This window comes from Condylostylus longicornis, unplaced genomic scaffold, assembly GCF_029603195.1.
Source record: "Condylostylus longicornis isolate FDR11 unplaced genomic scaffold, ASM2960319v2 ptg000135l, whole genome shotgun sequence".
NCBI classification, from domain to species: domain Eukaryota; kingdom Metazoa; phylum Arthropoda; class Insecta; order Diptera; family Dolichopodidae; genus Condylostylus; species Condylostylus longicornis.
This window is the reverse complement of record NW_026578103.1, coordinates 13,962,177-13,986,072: the sequence shown is the minus strand read 5'-3', so window position 1 is coordinate 13,986,072 and position 23,896 is coordinate 13,962,177. Positions and strand designations below refer to the sequence as shown.

General features: G+C 22.9%; 1 protein-coding gene across 1 annotated transcript; it reads right to left on the bottom strand.

Annotated features, from left to right (window-relative positions):
* Positions 1-1,827: 1,827 nt before the first annotated feature.
* LOC129615208 (probable serine/threonine-protein kinase DDB_G0282963) lies at positions 1,828-21,676 on the bottom strand. Its single transcript, XM_055530306.1, has 3 exons — positions 21,537-21,676; positions 2,602-3,476; positions 1,828-2,484 (listed from the first exon to the last, which is right to left on the bottom strand). The coding sequence occupies exons 1-3, from the start codon at positions 21,595-21,597 to the stop codon at positions 2,035-2,037; spliced, it is 1,386 nt and encodes a 461-aa protein (XP_055386281.1). The 5' UTR covers positions 21,598-21,676; the 3' UTR covers positions 1,828-2,034.
* Between the last annotated feature and the right edge of the window lie 2,220 nt (positions 21,677-23,896).

The window sequence follows — 23,896 nt, the reverse complement described above, 5'->3', positions numbered from 1 at the left end:
AAAATATTGTCATTGAAATGTCAATTAAAGTTGTCAAGAAATGAGTTTTTTGTTTTTTTTTGTTCTTTGTTTTTCAATTTTTATGTATTGAATTTTAATTTTACAATTTATTGTCATTTTAAATTTTATTTTAACGAACAAGAAAAAAAAAATATAAGATAAAATTTTTTAAATGTTTAGAAATAAAATCAGTTTACTTTTAGTCACATAAAAGGCGCACTGTAATATTATTATGGGGTTTTCGAAACAAAAAAAACACAAGTGTATTTTTTGCGAGGTAGCTGCTAATTAAATGAGACTTTGACATTTTATAAATTAGGTGATTAAGATTACAACTTGCTTATGACGTAGCTTAGGTCCATTTACTTTGAATTAATATTAGATTTTAAATTCATAGTATTTAACACTAATAACATTAAGGCAATTGCACATGCTTCGAATTTAATTCATTTCTCTCATAAATTTTCAATTAATTTTTATTTTAAATATTTTCAAATATATTTATTTTTCAATATGTAATAAATTTGGCACATTTTCTATGGTATACAATAGCCAAAATGTTCTAAATCAACTGGATTAATTTTATTAAAAAATAGAACCAATTGAGTATAGCAATTCAAAAATGATAACTAAGTTTGAGTTCATGTTGGAATATCTTACTTAGATCTGAAAATGTAGTGCGTTTTTGTGACAATACTGCAAAAAGCATGTCATTTTCGTGTAAAGAACTTTTAAAGATAAGCATTAAAATGAATGCTGCCAATGATTAGAAACTGACATAACCTAAAAATACAATTGCAAAATCCATAATAATAATTTTTAAGTGAAAATTGAGGAATTAATGTCAGTTAATATTTTAATTATTCTATAAAAATTTTAAAAGCATTATGTATTTAGTTTCAAAAAATTATTGTCATTTATGCAGTTCTGCCAACTGGTTTTAAAAATAGAGCTGATTCCTTCTGTTTTTTAAACTTTCTGCTTTAGAATAGAACTGACAGAAGTAGAATTAAGTTTCAAGATAATTTACAATGCTAAAGAGCAAAATTTTTGCTTTTTCGATTATTAATCGATTTAATTTTATGTCGATATTAATTAAAAATGTCAAATTGATTAAAATGAAAAAAAAAACTGATTTTATTTCTGACAAATAATAGCAATAAACATTGAAATTAAAAAAGACAAAAATAAAAAGAAAATTTAAAAAAAAAAAACATTTTTAATTTAAATTTTGTACTATTGTTAATTGTGCATTTGAAAAATATTTTCTTTATAGAGGCGGACGATGTTTTTGTTTTCTATTTATTTAAAAAAAAAATATAACCATAAAAAATTATATTTAAAAAAAAAAACAAAATATTAAAATTAATACAAAATTAACAGAAATAAATTATTTAAAAAATATGTTTAAGAAACTAACTAGAAAATTCACGAATTTTAACAGAAAATTTAAAAAAAAATCCAAAAAAAAAAAAATATAATATAAAATTTCTTAAAAATTATTATAAAAATGTAAGCCCTGCCTAAAATTATACATAACATAACTGTTCATATAACATTTTTACAAAAGATGACAAAAAAAAATAAGGTTACATAGAAAGTTTTTTTAAAAATTCATATTTTTTATTTTAATTAATTTTTTTTTTTGTTGAGATTAAATCCATTTCATTTAATTATTATATAAGCTTTGCGCATTACTAAATACATAATTACAAAACAGCACTCTTTTTTACATACATACAATTTTTTTTTGTTGCATTTAAAATTTACGTAGTATATTCTAAATTTTATAAATTTAATTTGCCGCTTATACAATAAAGTTTTTGAGACAATAAAAGATTAAAAAATTAAATTAAAAAATTTTGTTTTTTTTTTTTTTTTCAGTACAATAAAATGAGACTCGATTCGATTTATACTTTTAAAAAATATTATAGTAGTTCATTTTAATAATATTATTTTTACGGATAATGGCACCGGTTTCTAAAATTTTTTCTTTATTTTTTATTAATTTAAAAATTATTTGCAATTTGAACTTTATTCATCTTTCTTTTTACGAATTTTACCTTCGGTTTGTATTGTTTTTGTAACCATATCGACACATGATGCCAAACTTGGTGAACTTTGATCTTCACTATAATCAAGACCAGCCATACGACTTAATGTTAATATATAGGAACATGCAACTCTTAAAACAGATAATTTTGATAATTTTTGTGAATTTGAATATGCTGGTACAGATTTTCTTAATGTATCATAAGCAGCTGAAATTGTATGTACACGTGTACGTTCACGGGCATTCGCTTCAATACGTCGTTCTCTTGTCATATTTTTATAATTTCGTTGTATTGGACGTTGTAATTGTTCATCAGAACCTTGTAAATTATTTATTTCTTTTGTATTATTTAAATTTTCATTTAATTTATTATTAATTGTTAAATCATCAGATTCTTCTATATCAATTCTAAAATTTTTATCATTATTATTATTCGATAGATCACTATTATTATTATCACTGTTATTACTATTATTATTATTTTTTTCGGTTTTTCTATTATTAAAATTATTTTTATTATTTTTCGAATTTCGATAACGATTAACTACTTCATTTGAATTAGTATTGAGATCAGTTTTATTTTGTCTTTGTTTCGATACTTTAACTAATTGTGATTTATTATTATTATTATTTTGTGTTTTTTTCGTTAATGAAGTTGATGAATGTAATGTTGTTATTTTTTGTGTATTTATTTTTGAATTTGATGAGATCATGTTATTTGTATTGATAACATCTTTATGTTCTGTTGTTGGAACTGTTGATGTTGTTATTACTGTTGTTCCTTTTGTTGATATTGATTTATTTGTAGTTGTTGTTGTTGTTGTTGTTGAAAATGAATTTGATTTTTTTGTAATAAGAGCTAAAGGTTCATCTTGAATATCATTTGAAATTTTATTTGGTCTTAAATTTCGATGTAATGTTGTTACACCAGGATGTCGTACTAATATTTCAGCTGGATTTGGCATTTTTTCATGTGGTACAATACATTGTGATTCATCCCATGGACGAAAATGTAAATTATCATTTTGATATTCTATATTTTTATTATTACTAGTTTGAGAATAATTTTTAATATTTTCTTCTTGTTCATATTGTTCTTCGGTATGATAACGTACACGTTTTTTTAATGGACCAGTTTCTTCTCTACCCAATATAACACGTGATGGTTCAGTACTTTTTCTTTTGTTACGTGTATAACTAATTGGTGTAATTTTAACTTCAACAGAATCTTCTGATGAATCTTCTGTTTGGAAATTTTGATGATCTGTATGATGATGATGATGATGTTCACTATAATTTGAATTATGATTGTGATGATGATGATTATGTTGTGATGATGCATTATCAATTGAAGAAGTATCATCACCAACTTCGGAGCTACCAGAACAGAAACCTGCATCACGTTCACTAGGATTTGGAGATCCTGCAATGAAAATATAAAAAAAATTAATCATATTAATTTTTCAATTGTTAAAATTTTTCATAAATTTTGTTTTACTTTTATTATTTTTTCCTTAATAAATTCATCATACAAGCATAAATTACTTACAAAAGAAACAAATAATAAAAATATTATTTTAATAATATTTATGAAATCGTCACGCGATTAAAATTATTGACCTAACCCAATATAAAATCGTGTAGAAATAAAATTATGCCTAAAGAAAAATTGCAATTTAATAGTGTGATATTATGCACCTTTTAATTTTGTATGAAAGTTTTTTAATTAGAATTTCTAATTACTCAAGAAATCATATTTTAACATCTTGTATACATTTAAAATATTTACTAAATTTTTATTTCCTTTAATGCTTTCATACAAAGTAATGTGTAAATCATTTCTTTATACCACACATTATTTATGTACATGCATAATATAAAACTAATTATTTTATTTATTCGATATTCGATATTCCGAAAAGAGGCATAGGTGTGTAGAGTCTTCCTATATAATATGCATATAGGTAAATTTGTCGAACGATTTACCATTTACTAGCATTCTTTTTTTGTTTGTGAATTGATAGTAGAACTTTTCTCGAATTTAAATACCAATAATTTCAAAAGAAGAATTCATTCAAATTTTAATTTCGTGCCAAATAGGCTTTTCAATCAAAAAATATCAAGAAATTAAAACTTAATAATAATTTTCAAAAAAAGCCCCGGTTCTAATTTTTCATTTCAATTGAACCCTCACGTACAACGTACCCTCACATTTAAATTTAAACTTGATTGAATAAGGCTACAAATATTAGACAAGAAAATAAATCGAGATCTGATCGTACTCTGATAATAGAAAAGCAAAAGATAATCACATTATGACTCTATAAACAAGTATTTAAATAATAAGTTTTAACCAGTTCGGTCTTGTCTACAACGTATAAATAATACACCAAACTCTCCAGACTATGCTTATTAAATAAAACATTTATTAAGGTAAATTTCCTAAATATTAACTAAAGCTCTCATTTAAATGCATATATGTAGAGTATATATAGAAGTAAATTCATGCAAAAATAAACTCAAATTATATGTTTATAAGGCACAACAATTTATCAACTTAATAAAAATTTATGTTTAAACATTACTATTGAATTAAAAACAAAATGTATAGTTAGTTTATTCATAAATATAAGAGAAATTGGCGACAAAATAAAAATTGTTTATTATAGTAATTTATACAACACATAAAATTGCACCTTGCACATTCCAAAAGGAATTTATTTTCATTTTATGAAATTTATTCAATTAATATTCGATTTTATGCTATGAGTATAACATTTGTGTATATATATAAAACAATTTCAGTATTTATCATAATTCAACAAAATATTCATGTATTCATACATAAAATTATTTACTAAAGTAAATGAATTTAAAACGCGTGCGCTTATAAATATGGATTCACTGTATTTGAATACAAAAATGTATAAAACTTTATTGTACGAGTATAAAAATTAGTTATTTTATTTCCTTGTCAATTTCATTATGATTTCATATGCCTCTTAACATAATACTTTGATACAAATTATGCCATGCGGAAATTAAATAATTTATTTAACAAATTATTTAAAATAATTTGAATTTTATTCAAAATTAATAACAAAATGCATAAGTAAAGGTGAAACATATGAGTTCTATTGTTAAAAATCTTATTAATTATAAATTAATCTCAAGTAATATAGGACTCCGAATTGGACTTTTCAAATAAATCACCTAGTATGTATAAACGTATTCCAATTAATTATAAAGAACATACAATAAAGGACCTCATATTTTTTGCTTTTAAATGCATACACTTTATTTTTAGAAATTTTTAATAGATATGCGACTATTGCCAGCTGTACATAAATATAAAAAATTCTTTAAGAAATTCTAAAATTATTAAATTTTTTTTCTTAGATCTCAAACATTATGTTTATTATAATTGCAGTTAAAAATATAATGTATTATTTAAAATAATTGATAACGGCACCAAAAAAAAAAAACAGACTAAGAGTGAATTTTTAGACATAGTATTTATCATAATATACTTGCGGCTACTTGCTTTTAACGATCATATTTAATATACATATAATAAATTTGAAATTTATTCAAAAGAAAATTATATTTCATTAAAGCCTAATCAATTATTATTTAATGCCTTTAGCACAACTTTGATTATAGAGTATCAGAATAACTTATATAATTATATATTATGTATACATATATATATATACATATATATATTCATTGTCTATATAGTACATTATGTTACATATAAAAATTTTGTCGCCTTTAAAATATTACTTAACCGCATATTATAAAAATTCACCTTCTAAACTATTAATTAATATTTTATAGAATAAATTTTAGTTGTATGCCGCAAGTTACAGACATTTTATTCCATACATTAAATACTCGTATATATATAGTATCAGGTGTATAAATTTATGTTAATAATCAAGAGAAAAATTTAATAACTTAATAGAATCTTAACTGGATGCAATATGTATATATTAAAACTCTTGAAAATATCATACTAGAGAAAACAATATATATTATTATATTAAAATTTATATATACTTATATATACGCTTAAAAAATTAAAATGTCATAAGATCAAATTAATTCTATATTAATTTCTTTGAAATACGTAATAAATTTTCTAAGAAAAATACCTATAACATATTCATTAACCTGAAATACAGGGTATATTTAAAATTATGAGAATATTAAAATTTATAAAAAAAATTTAATTATCTACAGCAAATTAATTAATAATAATTTTTATTATTAATAATTAAAATAATAGAAAGTGATTTCAAAAATTTCCAAGGAATGTGATTTGCTTCAATTTTATTTGTAATTTTTTTCTTATGAATGAACAAAAATTTACAATCAATTTTCAATTACTTTCGACTTCATAATCATTGACAAAATTTAAAAAATTTTAATCAACATCAAAATTTAATCCACATTTTATGGAGAAGAATCATAGTTAAGAGACCCTATTTTATCTATATTATCTTCAAATCAATAATAAAATTAATGATGTAATTGAATAGATTTCTCAATTTCCCAAAAAATAAAATATTATTAATTTATTGTTAAAAAGCATAATTTTCAAGTCACATAACGTCTTAATTTTTTTAACTATGCAAAACATAAGAATTAATGCTTCATTCAATATTTCGTCCTTAAATTTTCAAATTATATTGAAATTATTATACAGATAATGATCGTTTCTTATAATACTCGTATTGTGAAGACTGTCAATATTAATTTTTAATGGTGCATTTAACAAGTGCATTTTTCTTATTTGCTAAAACAATTGCTGCTATACAGTCGAAATCAACCATAGTCGCAAAATATAAATTTTACTTAAATATTTAGCGTATGCCCTAATACTGAATTCTACATTAATTTTTACATGTAATAAATAAAAACAATAATATTTTATGAAGAGCACGCATCAATATAATAAATCTTAATAATCAATTTTACGACATATACCTTATATATATAATATATCTTTATATAGTATATATTCAATTATAGCTGCTCATATATGTGTGTCAGTGCATATATAGCAAGTAACTTAATAAAATTGTGTATTATTATTCACTTTGATTTAAAATCATTTCCATACTTATTTTATTAGATAGTATATGTCTCTTGCCAAATGACATTTTATCACCATATCCATATATATATATCTTTTTTTTTATATAACAACATTGATTTTCCATTAAGTTTTTCTTTTATATTTGCATGATATTATTAAATGTGACTGTTATTAGGCTATATTTACACGCTATATCTATGCCATAATACGTGCATTGTAATATTAGTTAATTTTTTTATAGAAATTTTATGTAATTTTATAGACATTAAATTACAATAATATATGTGTATGTGTACATATTATAATAGTAATAATAATATTTTAATATTCATTTAAGCGAACAAGATGAGACAATTTATTGTTTTAAATTAATATAAAAAGAATTTTTACATACAAACACATTGTCAGAAAATAAAATAGCTTATTGGCAGCAACAGAAATATTGCCTTCATTCATAAAAATATTTTAGAATGGCAGTGGCGCCATTCATAATAAATATGTATATGTACGAGTATGTACGAATAAAATAAAATTTTATCTTTTTATTATAATTTCTAGTATATTAATTTTTCACTTTTAAATATTTTTTTAACATATGCATCAACACTTTATATTTTATTAATCTAAACAATTATTATTATTATTCTTTTGCCATTTATTTCACCAAATATATATTAAGTAAATGAAAAATATTTCCATTCATCAATTTGAAAATGAAATTCAATAATATTTTGAGATTTGTTATTTTTTTTTTCGTATTAATTTTAAAAATCAATTTTTATTTGTATTGAAATATTTTATTTACACGAGTATATATGTATATATATGCAAATTATAAGTAATTATGTATTTTATCTCAATATTCTGAAAACTTTTGTATGATAAATGATTCATTTTAATTTTCAAATCGTTCTAAATTGAATGATTCATAATATTAAAAATTTTAAGCAGATGAAGAATCAATATGCGATTATTTTTAAATAAATTATGGCAAGTTTGATGTACATACGATTATATTATAAAATTTGATTATATTATAATTATGTTACGACTCGCCAATTTGGCGTATGTCTTTCTATTAGTTTGTATTTAATTTCATATATAATTATTTCAAATATATTTTAGAATAAATTTCTTAACAATTTATTCTTACAAAAATAATTTCATTTGAGATACAAAAAATTTTTGTGGTATATTTTTAAAGTATAAAATAAATATGAAATTAAAGAACTTTGTTGCATTCATTTAGAAATTTTGATAGTAAATATATTTAATTTAAAAATAATAAATTATTAAAAATTGAAGACAAGAAAATCATTACACTAGCTTGGTACTCTCCTTAAAATACATATAGTTCTTATAGTTACAATAAATAATTGTGAAAAAAATTGCATATATTACGGAGCGTAATTTTAATAGAAAAGAACAGTGAAAATGCTTAGCATCATGTTTTATTCAATTTAATGCGTTTGTCAAGTAACACACTGTATTTTATGTATATGTACAGGTATTTCCGAGAACTTAAATGCATATTACATAAAAGCCCTACACTGTTTAAAACATCCTTTACATTAATCTAATTTTTATCAACTATAATATTGTTCTTAAATATTTTAATATACTAAGTTCGAACTTTCAATGTTTCGAATTTTTCCTAACATTTAAAAGAGATTCAAGTTATTAAAAATTTCATTTCAAAAATTATTAAGGTTTACGAAATTTTTCATAACTCTTATTTACATATACAAAAAGGTCATCAACAAGACTTGCGAAACGGACATAATATTGAAGCATGTATTTCGAAGAACATTTGGGAGGGGTGGGGGGTAGGGTATGAGGAATTTTTAACAAAGCATTTAAACATTATTAATTTTCAACTTTTCAGAAATAAATAATAAAATTCAATCAATAAAAAGTGTTAGACAACGAATTTTATTTTATTGATTCTGTTTTCGGATTTTTATGCGCATATACACACATTTTATTTTTATTAATGAAATGAATTTTTAGTAACCGGCGACCATTTCCATTTCATATATGTATATGATTTAATTGAGTGATGTTAAATATTACTTGTATAACATTTTATTACCAAATTCTATTTAATAAACAAAAATAAGAAAAAAAAAACAAAATATAACAGTTAAGGCTACCAATATAGTTTAATGTCATAATCCTCTGTAATCAATTTTAATCTCTTTTTTATTCTTTTCATTTTTATTAATGTACGTATATAAAACATTTTCATATACATATGTTCGTACACATGTAAATAATTATTCATAGACTCCTTTTAATGTTGTATTACCAGTTTTTTTTTATATTTTTAATGTAGTTCACTAATCTGATAATTTGATTAAATGTCAGGGTCATAAATAAAGTACTTTGTGCAGTGTACGTATTGGTCTTCACATACATGCAATGTTATTAAAATATTTGTTTGTTTGTTTATTTTTCTGCTGTTTTAGCAATAAATGAAAAGAAAAACAGAAAAATTGGAGAGAATTTAAAGTAAAAAAACCTGACAGATTGTTGCAAATATTGTTTTTTTACTGCTACAATATTTTTAAAGAGAAAAAATTAACGTGAAATTTTTCATTTTTTTTTTTTGTGAGTATAAAACAATTTATTTAAATGTGAAATTCCATTTTGCATGAATTTCTGTTATTTTATTATTTTCGTCTTCTTTGCACGCTATTGTTTACTTCAAACAACCGTCTTCTTAATTATTCAGTATAAAATTAATGTAAATGTAAGCAAAGTCTGAGTATCATGTGCTCGAAATTGTAAGTACGTATACGTTTACAAAAAAAAAACATAAAATATGTGCATGCAAAGCAACAAGTTAAGCAAAATAATAAAAAAACGAAAAATTTAAGTATATCAACAACATTGTTACATACATTATTATGAAGTTTTTTTTTCTGCTTTAGTTGCATTTTTGTTTTTCTTGAGTGTCTGTTTTATAAGGTAAATTAACAAGCTAAAGCGACACTGCATTCATTTATGATGGTTAATAAAAATCGCGCGTTCCGCATTCAATTTTAAAATAAAATCAAAGAAAAAAAAATAAATGAATTTATTCGATTTTATATAACTGATAAAAATAATCAATGAAAATATTTAAGCAAGTCGAATATACACACATACATGATGTTATTGAAAATTTGCCCATTCTTCTCGTATACTGCATGGATACGAACAATTACACACACATAATATTGTAGGCAGGGTTTTTTTTTGCAACTTCTTCAAGTATATAAGAGCAAAGGTTTAGTTGTTGATACTCAGGAAAATATTTTAAAATTTTAAAGGTAATTAAAAATTACGCACTTATAATAAATATATTTTATGCAATTACGCGTAATAAAATATGCATGTAATGTGACATAACTATATAATTATTAATGAATTTTTGAAGATTAAAAAATAAAGGCTATTGTACACATAAATAATATCCACAAAATTTCCATTTTATTCTTATAAATCACATCTGGCGACACGTTGAAGGATGTTGTCTTTTTCTTAACTAGTACATTGTAATTTTTATATTATACGTTATTGTACTTTTCTGTTTTATAGTAATTCATAAAGATTTACATACATACATACATATGTACTAAATGTAATTTTATATAATGGGAATGTTAATTAATTAAAATAAGTGTTTATGCGAATACAATATACATATATAATATATGTAGAAAAATATGTGCAAGAAATAAATTGTAATTATTTAATGCATCGTGTGTATTTAACTTTCAATTTTGCAAAGGTTAATGATCTTTTGTCAATAAAAATAAATAATTTAGAATTGGTGTGTAACAAGGACTTTTAAGTTTTTCGATTTTGTTTTTAAAAAACCAACACAATATACAATCATATTTATAAATCAAAAAATTACTGTATGGTTCTTTAGTATGAGTATCAGGGTTTGCGTATCTTGTATCGAATATCTCTTCCTATTTTATTAACAAATCAAATATCTCTTCAAATATCATTAATATTTTCATATGTTTCTCATGTTTTATTAAATCAAAAGCTAAATTATTTGACTATATCTGGAAGACAATAATTTTTTTTTACAAAGTAAGCTTTATTTTAAACAAGCTTTACTCTGTAGCACTTTCAGATAAAATTATGGTAATCATTTGTTACAAATTATAATTTCTTATAAAACTATATTTGTGGTATCGCAGTGTCTTAAATTGAAATTTTTAAAAATCATCTAAACCGCTTCCCGATATTTGCATTTTCAATAGCTACATTAAATAATCGAAACTTTGAGTATTGTGAATTTCAAGAAATTCCTCAAACGAAATTACATTTGTATATACAAAACTTTATTTATTGCTCAAATTCTGACAGTTTTACACAATCGTTTTCTAGAAGTGGTTTGAAAAAATTTCCAAGACTATTCCAAATATTTGTGCATATTTGTCGATATTCAATTGTGATCGAAAATAACTTGAAAAAGTTATTGCGAAGGCAAAGAATATTAATCTCAAAAACCCTTAGAGTATTTCCCATAGTTATTCTAATGAATTCTGTTTGTTCTAGGCCTTTAGCCTAATGTGTAAAATTAAAGTATCAAAAAGTTCTAATTAATTTATATTTTCCATTTACTTCAGTATTTAAAAGAAAAATTAAAACTTTCAAAAATTTTTGCTTTTACCCAGACTAGACATTTAATTTTGAAATTTACCCTTGTTATTATAATAACTTTATAATTTTACTTCTTTTCAATAATCGTAAATTTTCTTTGAAATCATTTTATTTATGAAATCTATATTCATAAAAACAAAATACATATAAAGTAATAACTGCCGAACTACATTCCCAAACAAACACATACACACATAGTTACACTTTTAAATTAATTCACAAATTTAAAACGAAAAAAAAAACTACTTTACTCTTTCTACTTAACTATATTCCATAAATCACCCTGTTTATGAAAACATTTAAGAAAATTGAAAGAAAAAAAAAACTTTACTGAAAATGTTAAGGGAGAAAAACAACGAATGAAAAGAAAATAAAAAATTGTAACACACATTTATATGGGAAATTGTAGCGGACATATGGCGCCTAACTAATACCTTTGAAACTTTGGATACTTAGCCATATCTATAAAAACAAAACAATCAAACAAATCAGAAAGAAAAATAGCAACGAGAAAAAAAGAATTTAATGAAAAGAGGAAAGAAAAAAATGAAAAAAGAAAAATGCCAACATTTTTTCTCCTTCTTTTCTTCTTTTGTTTTTTAGAATGAAGGAAATACGAAAAAATTTTGAATTTATGTTTGTATGTTTGGATTTTCGTCTTCTTTTCAGATTTTTAGCAACTGTTTTTTTTTGCAGTTTTTGAAATAAATGAAATAAAAGATGAAAAAAAATAGAAAATTTAGTTTTTCTTTTCTTATTTTTTGTTGTTGTAGTTTTTCTCTTAATTTTTTGTTTTTCCGAGATTTTATCAAAATTTTGACATAGATGTACTATGTACATTAATATGTAGGCAAATTTGTATGTAGATATGTGTGTATGTATATTGAATACATGTTTGTTTGTTTGTATTTTAACAATCATTTTTCCTAAATTTATATTTTATGACTAAGCAAATATTTTGATATCTACGTTGTTTTGATTTTTGACTATCACCTTGTGTTTGTTAAATTTATAATGTTTGTATATGTATATGAATTTGTATGTATATGAAACAGCACCTGTAACCTTAACACCTTGCAATTGCATGTACATTAGATAATTGGTACCATATTAGTAATGTTTTTAAAATAAACATTGATGAATAATTCATTGATGACAGAAATTTTGCAGTTATTTATGTTGATTTTCTTTAAATTTATTCTATATATTTTATGTACATTATGTATGTACCTATGTATATTAATTGTTATTATTTATATACAAGTATTATTTAGGTACTATTTCAGAAAGAAAATTACAAAATGATGCATGCAAGCCAAAAATGAATAAAAATTTACAAGGTAATTTTCTAGAATAACTTTCTTTTTTGCGGAAGGACGAACTTGTTAATAGAGAAATATATGCGGGACAATGAAAATTATTGTAGTTTTATTTTGTAATTACATGAATATTAATTTAAAAAATTGTACAATTTTTATTAATAATGATATTCTGGGTCCTGATTTGAAATCGTAATTCATTAAATCGAAATCACAAGCAGATAAAATTCTGGTGCGTCCTTGGCGTGTTGTATGGAAAATTGTCGTGTTATATGGAAAGTTTCTTAATTAAGTTCTTTGGAAATTAAACCATAATATTCAATTTATTAAGTTTATTAATTCAAACTTCAAATTATTGAAATTAAAAATTTAAACTTGTTGGTGATGTGCGATTTCAAAATGAAATTTTCGGCTTTTTTACATTTATAAACCTGATTTTGGAAAAATGTGATTTATAATATTTAAAATTTAACATATTATAAATTTTTTTAACGAAAAATAAACTGAAGTATGAAAAATTTTGATTTTCAATTGAATTCAGAGCTGTACAGCCCAAGTTATGCAGTTGTTAGTTGCAATCAAAAGGAAGGTTGGAAGTAACTAAAAGTTAGAGTAAAATGTTAACATTTAAAACACCTAACTGTGCAAATATTTTACTAATATAGCTAGAGATTAAAATTATGAACTTTACAACCTAAATTTTAATCCCCATATTTTCTATTTCCAAATCATTTACAATATTAATTTAAAATTTAATTAAAATACGGCTATTAGATAGCATTCACATCATAAATTGAAATTTTTGTTACTTAAACTCTCAATTATGTTCAAACATATTAAAAACAAATTTCGATTCCTTAAAATGATGCTAGCAAAACAAAATTAACTTTTGCAACATCATAGAATATTTCCAATCAATTACGACTAATTTATGTACTCAAATTTATTTACATAAGTATATACAAGTATATAAACATAATAAATTAAGTAATTTAATTTTACTTAAATCTCATAACTTCAATTATTGATAATTTTTAATTCAACAGTATTTAAGAGGAAAAGCAAAAACAAAACGAATTCTTTAATTTTTTCAATCATTTTCAATAAATTATTGTAGCGCCACATGCAATTTATGTTTGTCTCTTATATAAATAAATAAAAAAACAAAACAAAAGATAAAAGAAAAGAATTGATAAATTCGATAAAGTTTGAATTTTTTTATAAACGGCATATTTTCTTATAGGTTCATCTAATTGATTAAGTCGCCACCAAGTATAATTACAAAAAAAAATTTCAATACGATGCAAATTGTTTCCCAATCTTCATAGTTGTTTTTAGATGCACTTACAATATTTATATGTGCATATACAGGCGTCATATTCAAATGTAATCGGAATAATAACTTTAATAGTCACAATTTCAATGCTTGCATATTGTAAAATTTTTCATAATTGTGGATGAAAATAGGAACTAATTAATAATTTTTTTAATTTAACAGACACGTAGAAGAATTTTTTCCAAAATCAGCTTCAATTTTCAATAAATCAATAATTCAATCATTTAAATTCAATAGAGCCGAATTATGTTGATTGTTTTGATTTACTTTGATTCAGCCTTTAATGAATAAGGCAACATCAGAAAGAATTTTGAAAATTACTGAGTTTCAGATTACAAGAAAATAATTTTCAAAACAGATTCACTTTATACTCATACATAAATTGCTTTGTAATTCAGCTTGAATTTAAATTTCTGAATTAAATTTAAGAATCGTTTTACCGTACTATATTTTGAAACTCTTATACAGATTATTATTAACTCCTATAAGCTCTTTCGATCGCTATAAATTTGTAATAACTTAAAATTTATTATAATTTTCAAAATACCAATTCAACGCTGTTGTTTTTTTTTTAATTTTTCTTCAATTTGAATTGCAACGCATTAAACATAATTTTATGCTCAACTCAGATGGAAATTTCAGAATTAATGTGTGTACTTTAAATTTAACAACAAAACCTTATAAAATACGTAGCTGATAAGGAGGAAAACCTTATCAAATTGAAATTTTATTATCTAACAACTAAATCTTGACATTTCGTGAACAATATGTAAAATTGTCCCTAGCTTGAAAATGACATTTTTTAATTAGAACAGTTTTGTAGCAAACGTATGAACGCCTGTACACATAACAATAAGGACATTTTTTTTTCTTATTTTACAATAAAAAATATTGAAAATTAAATAAACTAAAAAATATTACATAAGAAATTTTTATATACACAAAACATTCACACATCCACATTAGGATATGCTCTAAATATCCTTCCGAATAGAAAATATATAAAATGTCAACATTATTATATCAATAGATATTTGTTTATAAGTATGTATGTATATGTATCTTAAATGTATTTATTTTTGTCTTCAAAAACCGTTATTTGTCATCAAAATGGAACAGGTTACCCAATTTTAAAGTTAAAACTTTTTTCTTTCTATTTTTGGCGTCACGTTATTTTTATCTTTCAACTTCTTTTATTTAAAACTGTGTGTATTTATGAATATCTTATATGAGTATCTGTAAATATGTATGGATACATGTTTGTACAATATGTCTGCATACCAATTTACTTTAAAACATTGGGTAATTTTTGCGCATTTTAACGTTGTATATTTTGCCTTTTGCTTTTTGTCTCTTAATTTTTTTTTGTCGCTACAGTTTGTTTTTTTTTTTTTTGCAAATTTTATTTTGGATTTTTTTTAACTTTTTTTATTTTTTGAAATTGAATCCGCGAAACTTTTATTTATTTTTTTTTTAACGATTTAATGACCTAGTATGAGGTCTTCCAGTCAGTTCAGTCGCTCATTCAATTACGGGTCATTCGTGCTTTTAAAATTCATTTTGTTTTTGTTTTTAACTTTTTTTTGTAACTTAATTCATAACAATAACACGAGTATATGTATGTGTACATGTATGTAAATGAATATCACTCCGCATACCTATACGGTTAAACATACGAACACATTTGGAGTATATTTTCTTAAACACGCGAAAAAAGTATCATACATATTATACTGAAAAATTAGCATACTCTTCGTGTTATTAAATTTTTTGGAGAAGATACATGAAATTGTTATATTTATTTTAGTTATTTACTCATTTTATACAATTTTGCAAACATAATAATAAGCATGATATGAATGTTATTTTTTTTTTGCTTTTTTGGTTACTGATCATATTTACACCAATAAGTAAAATGAATGGTTTTGGAATTTTTCATTTATTACTTAAGTTTTTTTGATCTTCTTCTTTTTTCACATTTCAACTACAAAATAAGTTGATTAAGGTGATAAATATGTACCTATATGTATACATAGTATGAGATTTTAGTATTATTGTTTGTGTGTAATATAAAAAGGTATGCCAAATTGAGAAAGAAGTAAATGAATAAATAAAAATTCAAAATCTACGTATGTAACATTGCTGCCAAAAGTGAAGATTTAACTTTAAAATGAGAATTTTTCAGGTCAGTTTTTTAGGTGGATTTTTCGGCAGACAATTTTGAAATTAAATTGTAAAATGAAAACATTTTCAAAATATTGGCCGTTAATACCCTGGAATGGAAAATTTTCAGAAATAAAAAAAATCTGAATACCTTTTAAATGTCAGTTTAAATCTTAGATTTGATCTGAATCTGAAAAAATTGAAATCTATCCGATTATCATAAATTTTTCTGTAATATTTTCAACAACAATAATATGGCACAAAAAAAATTTTTCATAAAAAAATCAGCTGACTTTGGTTTTTTATTTTTAAATTTCAATGGTCAATTTTTGTTCAAAAGTTTGACATAATTGTATAAAATTAATCGGATGTCTCAATGCTCATCAGATTCTATTTTACACAAAATTGTAGATTTAGTCTGATGTCTGTTAATAAAGTGAAAGTAATTATAATATTTACAAATAACTTTTATACTGCAGATAGTTAATTAAATACTTGATACTCGAAATTCGATGCAAGCGCTCCAGTACAAATGTTGAATTATGTTTGACAGCACATATCCAAAGATTTTATTTGAAGCAAATTTTCAAACTTGAGATTTTATACCAAAAATAACTGGCATGTACCTACACAGTAAATATAAAATTCATATAGAGACTCTTATTTGCAAAAATAAATAAAAAATATTTTGGTCAAAATCAAAGGCAAAAAAGAAAACAGAAACAAGAAAACTGAGAATAATAATGAGGTATAAAAACCGCGTAAAAAGCTTTTGGTCAGATGGTGTTTATTTCTCAATAAACATAAAAAAAAAAAATTCACATATGCGGCATATATAAATGTGTAATTGCATATTAAGTGAGCGAATTGTAGCAATAAAACAAGTCAAAATCAAAAGCGATTAAGTAAAAAAGAAAATAACGAAAAAGAAGTCGAGTAGTAAAAAAAAGCCCGGCATTAATCAATATTTTTATTCATAATCGTATATACAAACATATAGCTCTTTAATGAACATTCAAATAAGTCAATATATATATAGATAAATATGTAGATAGTTTTGTAATATTTGATATGGATTTAATAAAATATTTACAAAATTTTTGATGATAAAGAAATGGAATGATTGGTAGGGTACAAAACTGAACAATGTAGTTAAAGAATGAAAACAACCTGACAAAGATATAAGAGAAATATAAAAATAAAAATCATTTTTAACAGTCATTGCCAAATTTTGTGGTCTTTATTTTTTATATTTTCTCACTTTTCATCAAAAAAAAAATCCAACTAATCAAGGTGAATCACCTATATGAAGGTAAACTCTTTGAAATTGATTGGTTTATATGGATGATTTAATTTCTTTTTTCTTTTCTGTTTTTTTTTATTTTTATTTTTATAATTGTGAAAGAAAACACCAATAAAGTAATAAAATTTTTTAAATTATATTTTTTTTTTTTTTGAAATTTTTGTAATTGAAACTGTTTTGATGAGTTTTAATAAAAAATTGAGCTTTAATTATATGGACACAAACACAGAAACAAGAGTTCACATATTTTACATATTGGAGGGACGCAAAACGCAGAAGTTCACAATATTTGTATAAGTAAGAGTTTAAGTACATAATGAGTATTCATTTTGGATTCAGTAATCACAAACATCTAAAAGTGAGGCACGAGAACAAGAATGTGTTTAGAGACAGTGGCTCGAATATGGATCATTCTATGACCAAAAAAACTCCCCAGTTTTAAAATCGAAAATAAAATAGAACTTGAAAATAAAAACTCAGAAAATAAAAAAGAAAACTTGTTTTAAACAAAGTGATATGAAGCAAGTCATTGTTTTACAAAAGATAAGGAATCATACAAATACAGTTAAAACTCTATAAGACGAAACTGCCATAAGTCGAAATTTTCCTATAACCCACAAACTATTTTGTTGTATTTTGCATCATGAAAAAAATTATTGTTGTTTTAAACAAAATTTCAAACGACATATCTATATTGAATAAGAACAGAATAGCGTTTTCGGCAATGAAAAGTTTTTTTCAGAACTGGACCGTATTTAAAGATAACTTTAAGCCGTAAATAGGTGTGGGAAATTACACTAAATGTTTGTTATTAAAATATTTTTGTAAACTTTTCTATTCTCCAAATCTATTAACCCAAAACGTATACTTTTGAAATTACATACTTGTCTAAATCTAGTAACTCATTTTAACTAATTAATTTTTATAATAAAATTTCCATTTTTCAAATATAAGTAAGTAAGTAAACAATTCAAAAGAAAAATAAATAAATTATAAAATATTTTTATAAAAAAAATTCCACAATTATATATCACAAACACACACATATATATATATATACTTTCAGAAATTTCTATAACATCTTGTTTATTGCACATCATGCTTCTTAATATTATTTAAAATGAATAAAGTAATAAATATAATAAACAAGTAGACTTCTATAATTTTCTATTTAATAATTAAACCGGGAAAAGTTCAACTGTAACTACATATTTAAGGTTAACGTATAAACACCGGTGATTCGTGATTTATAGATTACGTGATTTATACCAAAACAATTATATATTTACCTACGTATATACACCTATGTATATATAAAAATATTTTGATATACGTATAAGTATATTTATATATTCAGAACATACCATAACAAACTGCAAGTTTAAATGAAATGAAAACAAAATTTAATTAAAATGTGAAAATATTAAACGATGACGTTCAAAACTTTAAATTGCATATTATAATTACTAATTGCTACGTTATATAATAAACACATGCTTATGGATTATATCTACAATAAGTGCTAAAATAAGAACCTAACAAGTACTCGTTCATAAATATAAAAAAGCACATCTGGATTTAATCAAAATCAAGAAAATATGACTTGCGGATAAATCAAAAATAATATTGAATGCTTATGACTACAAAAAGGTACTGCGTAAATAAGCGTTTACACATGCGTTCTAAAATATATGAATATATCGTATAGTAGAAACGTGATACCCATAAGCAAATTATCTAATAGGAGAAACATATCGCTTCTTAAATATAAGGTACATGAATATTTGTAATTTTTATATACATGTAAGTATACGAAGTTTTCATTAATAATTTTTTGTATTTTAGCGTGTAATTATGTAATATGCACACTAATAATTTCTACTTAATAAATAAAAATATTACTTATTGCACATTATGTGATTGCAAGCTTTTATACATCAAAATATTGGACTTTGATTAAAATAAGTAAAAAGCCAATAAATTAAAAACTAATTATTGTATTAAGAATAAATGAGTCAGTCTTTTAAGTTACCTAACTTTACTAGTATAACATGCCGCTAATAATTAAGTATAGTGCTTAATTATTCATTAAAACTAATTGTATGAAGAATTTTTCTTAAACACATGTGTGAATAAGCAACTCATTGAATTTTTTATACTTACATGCATACATATTTTTTCTAGACTAATCTACATATTATATTTGTAATATTATAATCAAAACGGGTATAGAATTTACATTTTTTACACGAATGTGATGCATAGATTTTGTGTTTTAAAAAAATAAAATACTTTAGCATTAATTAGAAATATTGAATTCTTAAAATTCAATTATAATACTGCCAATTTTTAATACACTACGAAAAAGTAGAGATACAAAATTCAAATACTTCCAGAAAAAGGCTGAGTTCAGTTGAACACCAAGGTGTTCAGTTATTTTTCAAAAACAGTGTTCAAAATTTAATTATCGTATTTTCAATTCATTGAATTTTAAAATAGCTATAATTATATACTTCGAGAAAGGGTGCAAAATAATTTATCTTAATTTATCCGTCAATAATAGTGCGGTCTTGCTATAATTATTGTGCGGTAATTTTGCTATAATTACTTGTATTTTAAATGCAAAAGCGAATTCAAATCTGCAACCACTTAACTTTATATAAAAGCAGAAATTTATTTACGAGTATATAAGCAAATTTTTTGATATTAATATTGCACTTAATTTGTACACTTATGTATAAGTAACCCTAAATTTTTTTTGCCAAATACATACTTATGTTCCAAAAATATTTTTATTCTAATATTAGCTATTATAGACATGTTCTCCCATCATAACCCATCACTAAATTTTTTGTTTTCTCCGAATATCTAACAAAAATTAAATCTGCGTAAAATATTTAATTTAAATGTTACATTATAAGAGATAAATAAAAATTACCGTCGGTATTACAATCACGGCTATAATTACGAAAATTTCTTTTCATAATGTTTAACATTTCGTTAAACGTGATTCGAATTTTAATTTTCAAATTAACATTAGGATTAAGATAAACTTGATCTTGGACAAGAAGTAATTCCATTAATTAAGTATTTTTGACAAGTTATAAAGGGTGCGTGATTAGTTCTGGTAATCAAATGTTTATATAAAATTCTTCTATAAAAAAATTTGCAATTTGATTTTCCCTTTATCAATATGTGTATTGCAAATTTCTACTATGATTGAAGAATGTAGACAATGGAATAAAAATAGAAGAAAATTTTTTATTAAATCAGGCAGCCCTTTTCAACGAATTTCAACTGGAAAATATTCTAAATATTGTTTATGAATTCAGAAATTTTTTAAATGCATATGTGACTTTAAATGCTTAAGTATTATTAATGAAGTAAATGCAGAAGACCCCACTCAAATGAAATATGTTCATGAAGTTTTGAAGATTCTTTTCAAATTTTGGATTACGAACTAATGGTAACAAGAATATTTATATACCTTAAAATAGTTTTTGTACTCATAAGTAAAATATGTATGTACCTTAATAATTCATCATTAAGTAATTTGTAAATAAATTCATTTTACTGACTAAATAAAATCTTACCTTTAAGTATGATTGTAGACAAATCGTTTAGTTTTGAAAATGAATTTTCTGTTTCTGCCATCTTTACCAATTATAAAAATAAAATTATATCCAATTTAAAATCCTTTATGTTCTTGAAATAAATATCCTTTAAAATTTCCAGTATAAGACAGTGAAATGAATTAATCCAAAAGTAATAATAGGAGTGATGTTTCACAATTATAATATTTTTTTAAAAATAAATCATAAATCCATAAGATTATTATAAAAAAAAATCCTTGTTCCGTCACAAATATTTTTAGGTGAGTAGGACGAATTTATTTCAAATTTTTATTTTATCACCCACTTTTTTCTTTGTTTTCTTAAATCTAACAGGACAACGTTAAAAATTGTTTTGTGAATTATTTCAAATTTTTATAATTTTCAAAAATTTTTCTGATTCTTGAATCAAATCACCTTTAAAATATAAAATTTTTTTTTTTGTTATTTTTTAATTCTAATTTGTAAATTTTCTTCTTTTAATAAAATTTATAAAATAACATTTTATCACTATTGTATGCGTTTCTATTAATTATTAATTAATTTATAATTATTAAAAATTTTCAAAATTTATTGTTTAAAATTGCTTAACATTTCCTTTTATTTCATTGTATGTATGTATTTTATCCTCTTGAAATTTTTTAAATATCCGAATACCAATTAAAATTTTCTTTATTTTTCAAAAAAAATTCAAAATGTTAAATTTGACATTTTATTCTTAATTCAAAAAAAAAAATTATTTTTTAAAATTCTATTTATTTTAATTTTTTTAATAATAATATCGTTTTTAAAAAATTATTTATATTAATATAATAATTTATTTTATTAACGATAGACAACCGTTACTGTTGACAGTCTAAAAGTGACTGAATATAACAGAGCGATGATTAAATTAAAAAAAACACTGGCATAGCAAGAAGAAGAAATGATACTGTACTGTTGTACACTTGTACAGAATACACAACATCCTCATAACAATATAACATTGTACAGCCGTCAGCCGGTAAAAAAAAAAAAAAAACACATACATAAAATATTAAAAGAAAAACAAATAAAAACAAAAAACAAATTTTTCCTCTTTTACCATTTACACTGCTATACACACCATGCGATTACTAACTAAACACGATCTGTATTTTTTCGCTGTAATAAAAAAAAAGAATATAATACAAAAGTTGCTTTTGCTTACTATAAAATAACACTTTGTCAATATTTTAGTTTCACCACACGGGTGGAATTATAATAAAATATAATGTATTAAAAACAAAAATAATAATAAAAAAATATGTGCTCCTGAACTGACGACGACGGTCGTTGACGACACAAATACGACGATATTCTCTTTCTCATCAAAATACAGTATACTTACTATCTGTCAGCCTGCCAGCAGTTGAGCACATGTGTTGCTTGTTGCATTGCATTATTGTATTGTTGTACTGTGTTGTGTTTTGTGTTGGTGTTGCAAATAATAAAAGAGAAAATATTGAAAAGAGAGAAACAAAATAAAATAAAAAAATAATTAAAATATAAAAAAATCTATAGATATGAAATTTTTGTATTTGTGTAACAAAGTTATCAACGGTATAATATAAATATAATTTTTGAATATGTGTATGTATGTATGTAGTAAGAATGTAACTTGTTTTTGTTAAGGTTAAAATTTTAATTTAGTAAAATGTTTTTTTTTGTTTTAGAATTTAAGAAAATAAAGAATTCAAGGTAGAAATTTTATAGTTTTTTTAAGTTTATAAAAAATCTAATTTTGGTGTTTTTGTAGTCGAGAAGAGTTTGCGTTGGAAAATGTAAGTACGATTAAGTATTTGAGGGTTTGAAAATGAAAAAGTTGACTTGCAATTTCTTTTTTATCGCGGAAACCGATTTTTATATTTTGACTCTCATAAGCTAGTTATTTTTTTCGGTATTGTCTTTGCCTCTTATTTGTCTAACACAATTACAGGCTTTTAATCTCAGCTTAATTACATATCATAACATTTATTATAGCATTTTAAGGTATTAACTGTAGTTAATATCTTAAAATACCATAATCAATGCTTGAAGCATCTGATCCGTAAGTGATTTAGACAGTATGTGACGTACTTTAATAGAACATCATCCGTCGACTTTAAGTATAAAATGTAAATGTAAATTTCCCTCATCTACTTAAAGTAAGAAAATGTTGCCTCAATTGGACAAACTGCTACTCACTTCTTTTATTTATCTAATTCAATAAAATAAAAATTTCAACTCCTTTACATGTTTTAAATAAAAAAAAAAACAAAAACAACTGTTATATTCCCATAACAATATTATAAAAAAAATATAACTATAAAAATTTGTGAGTA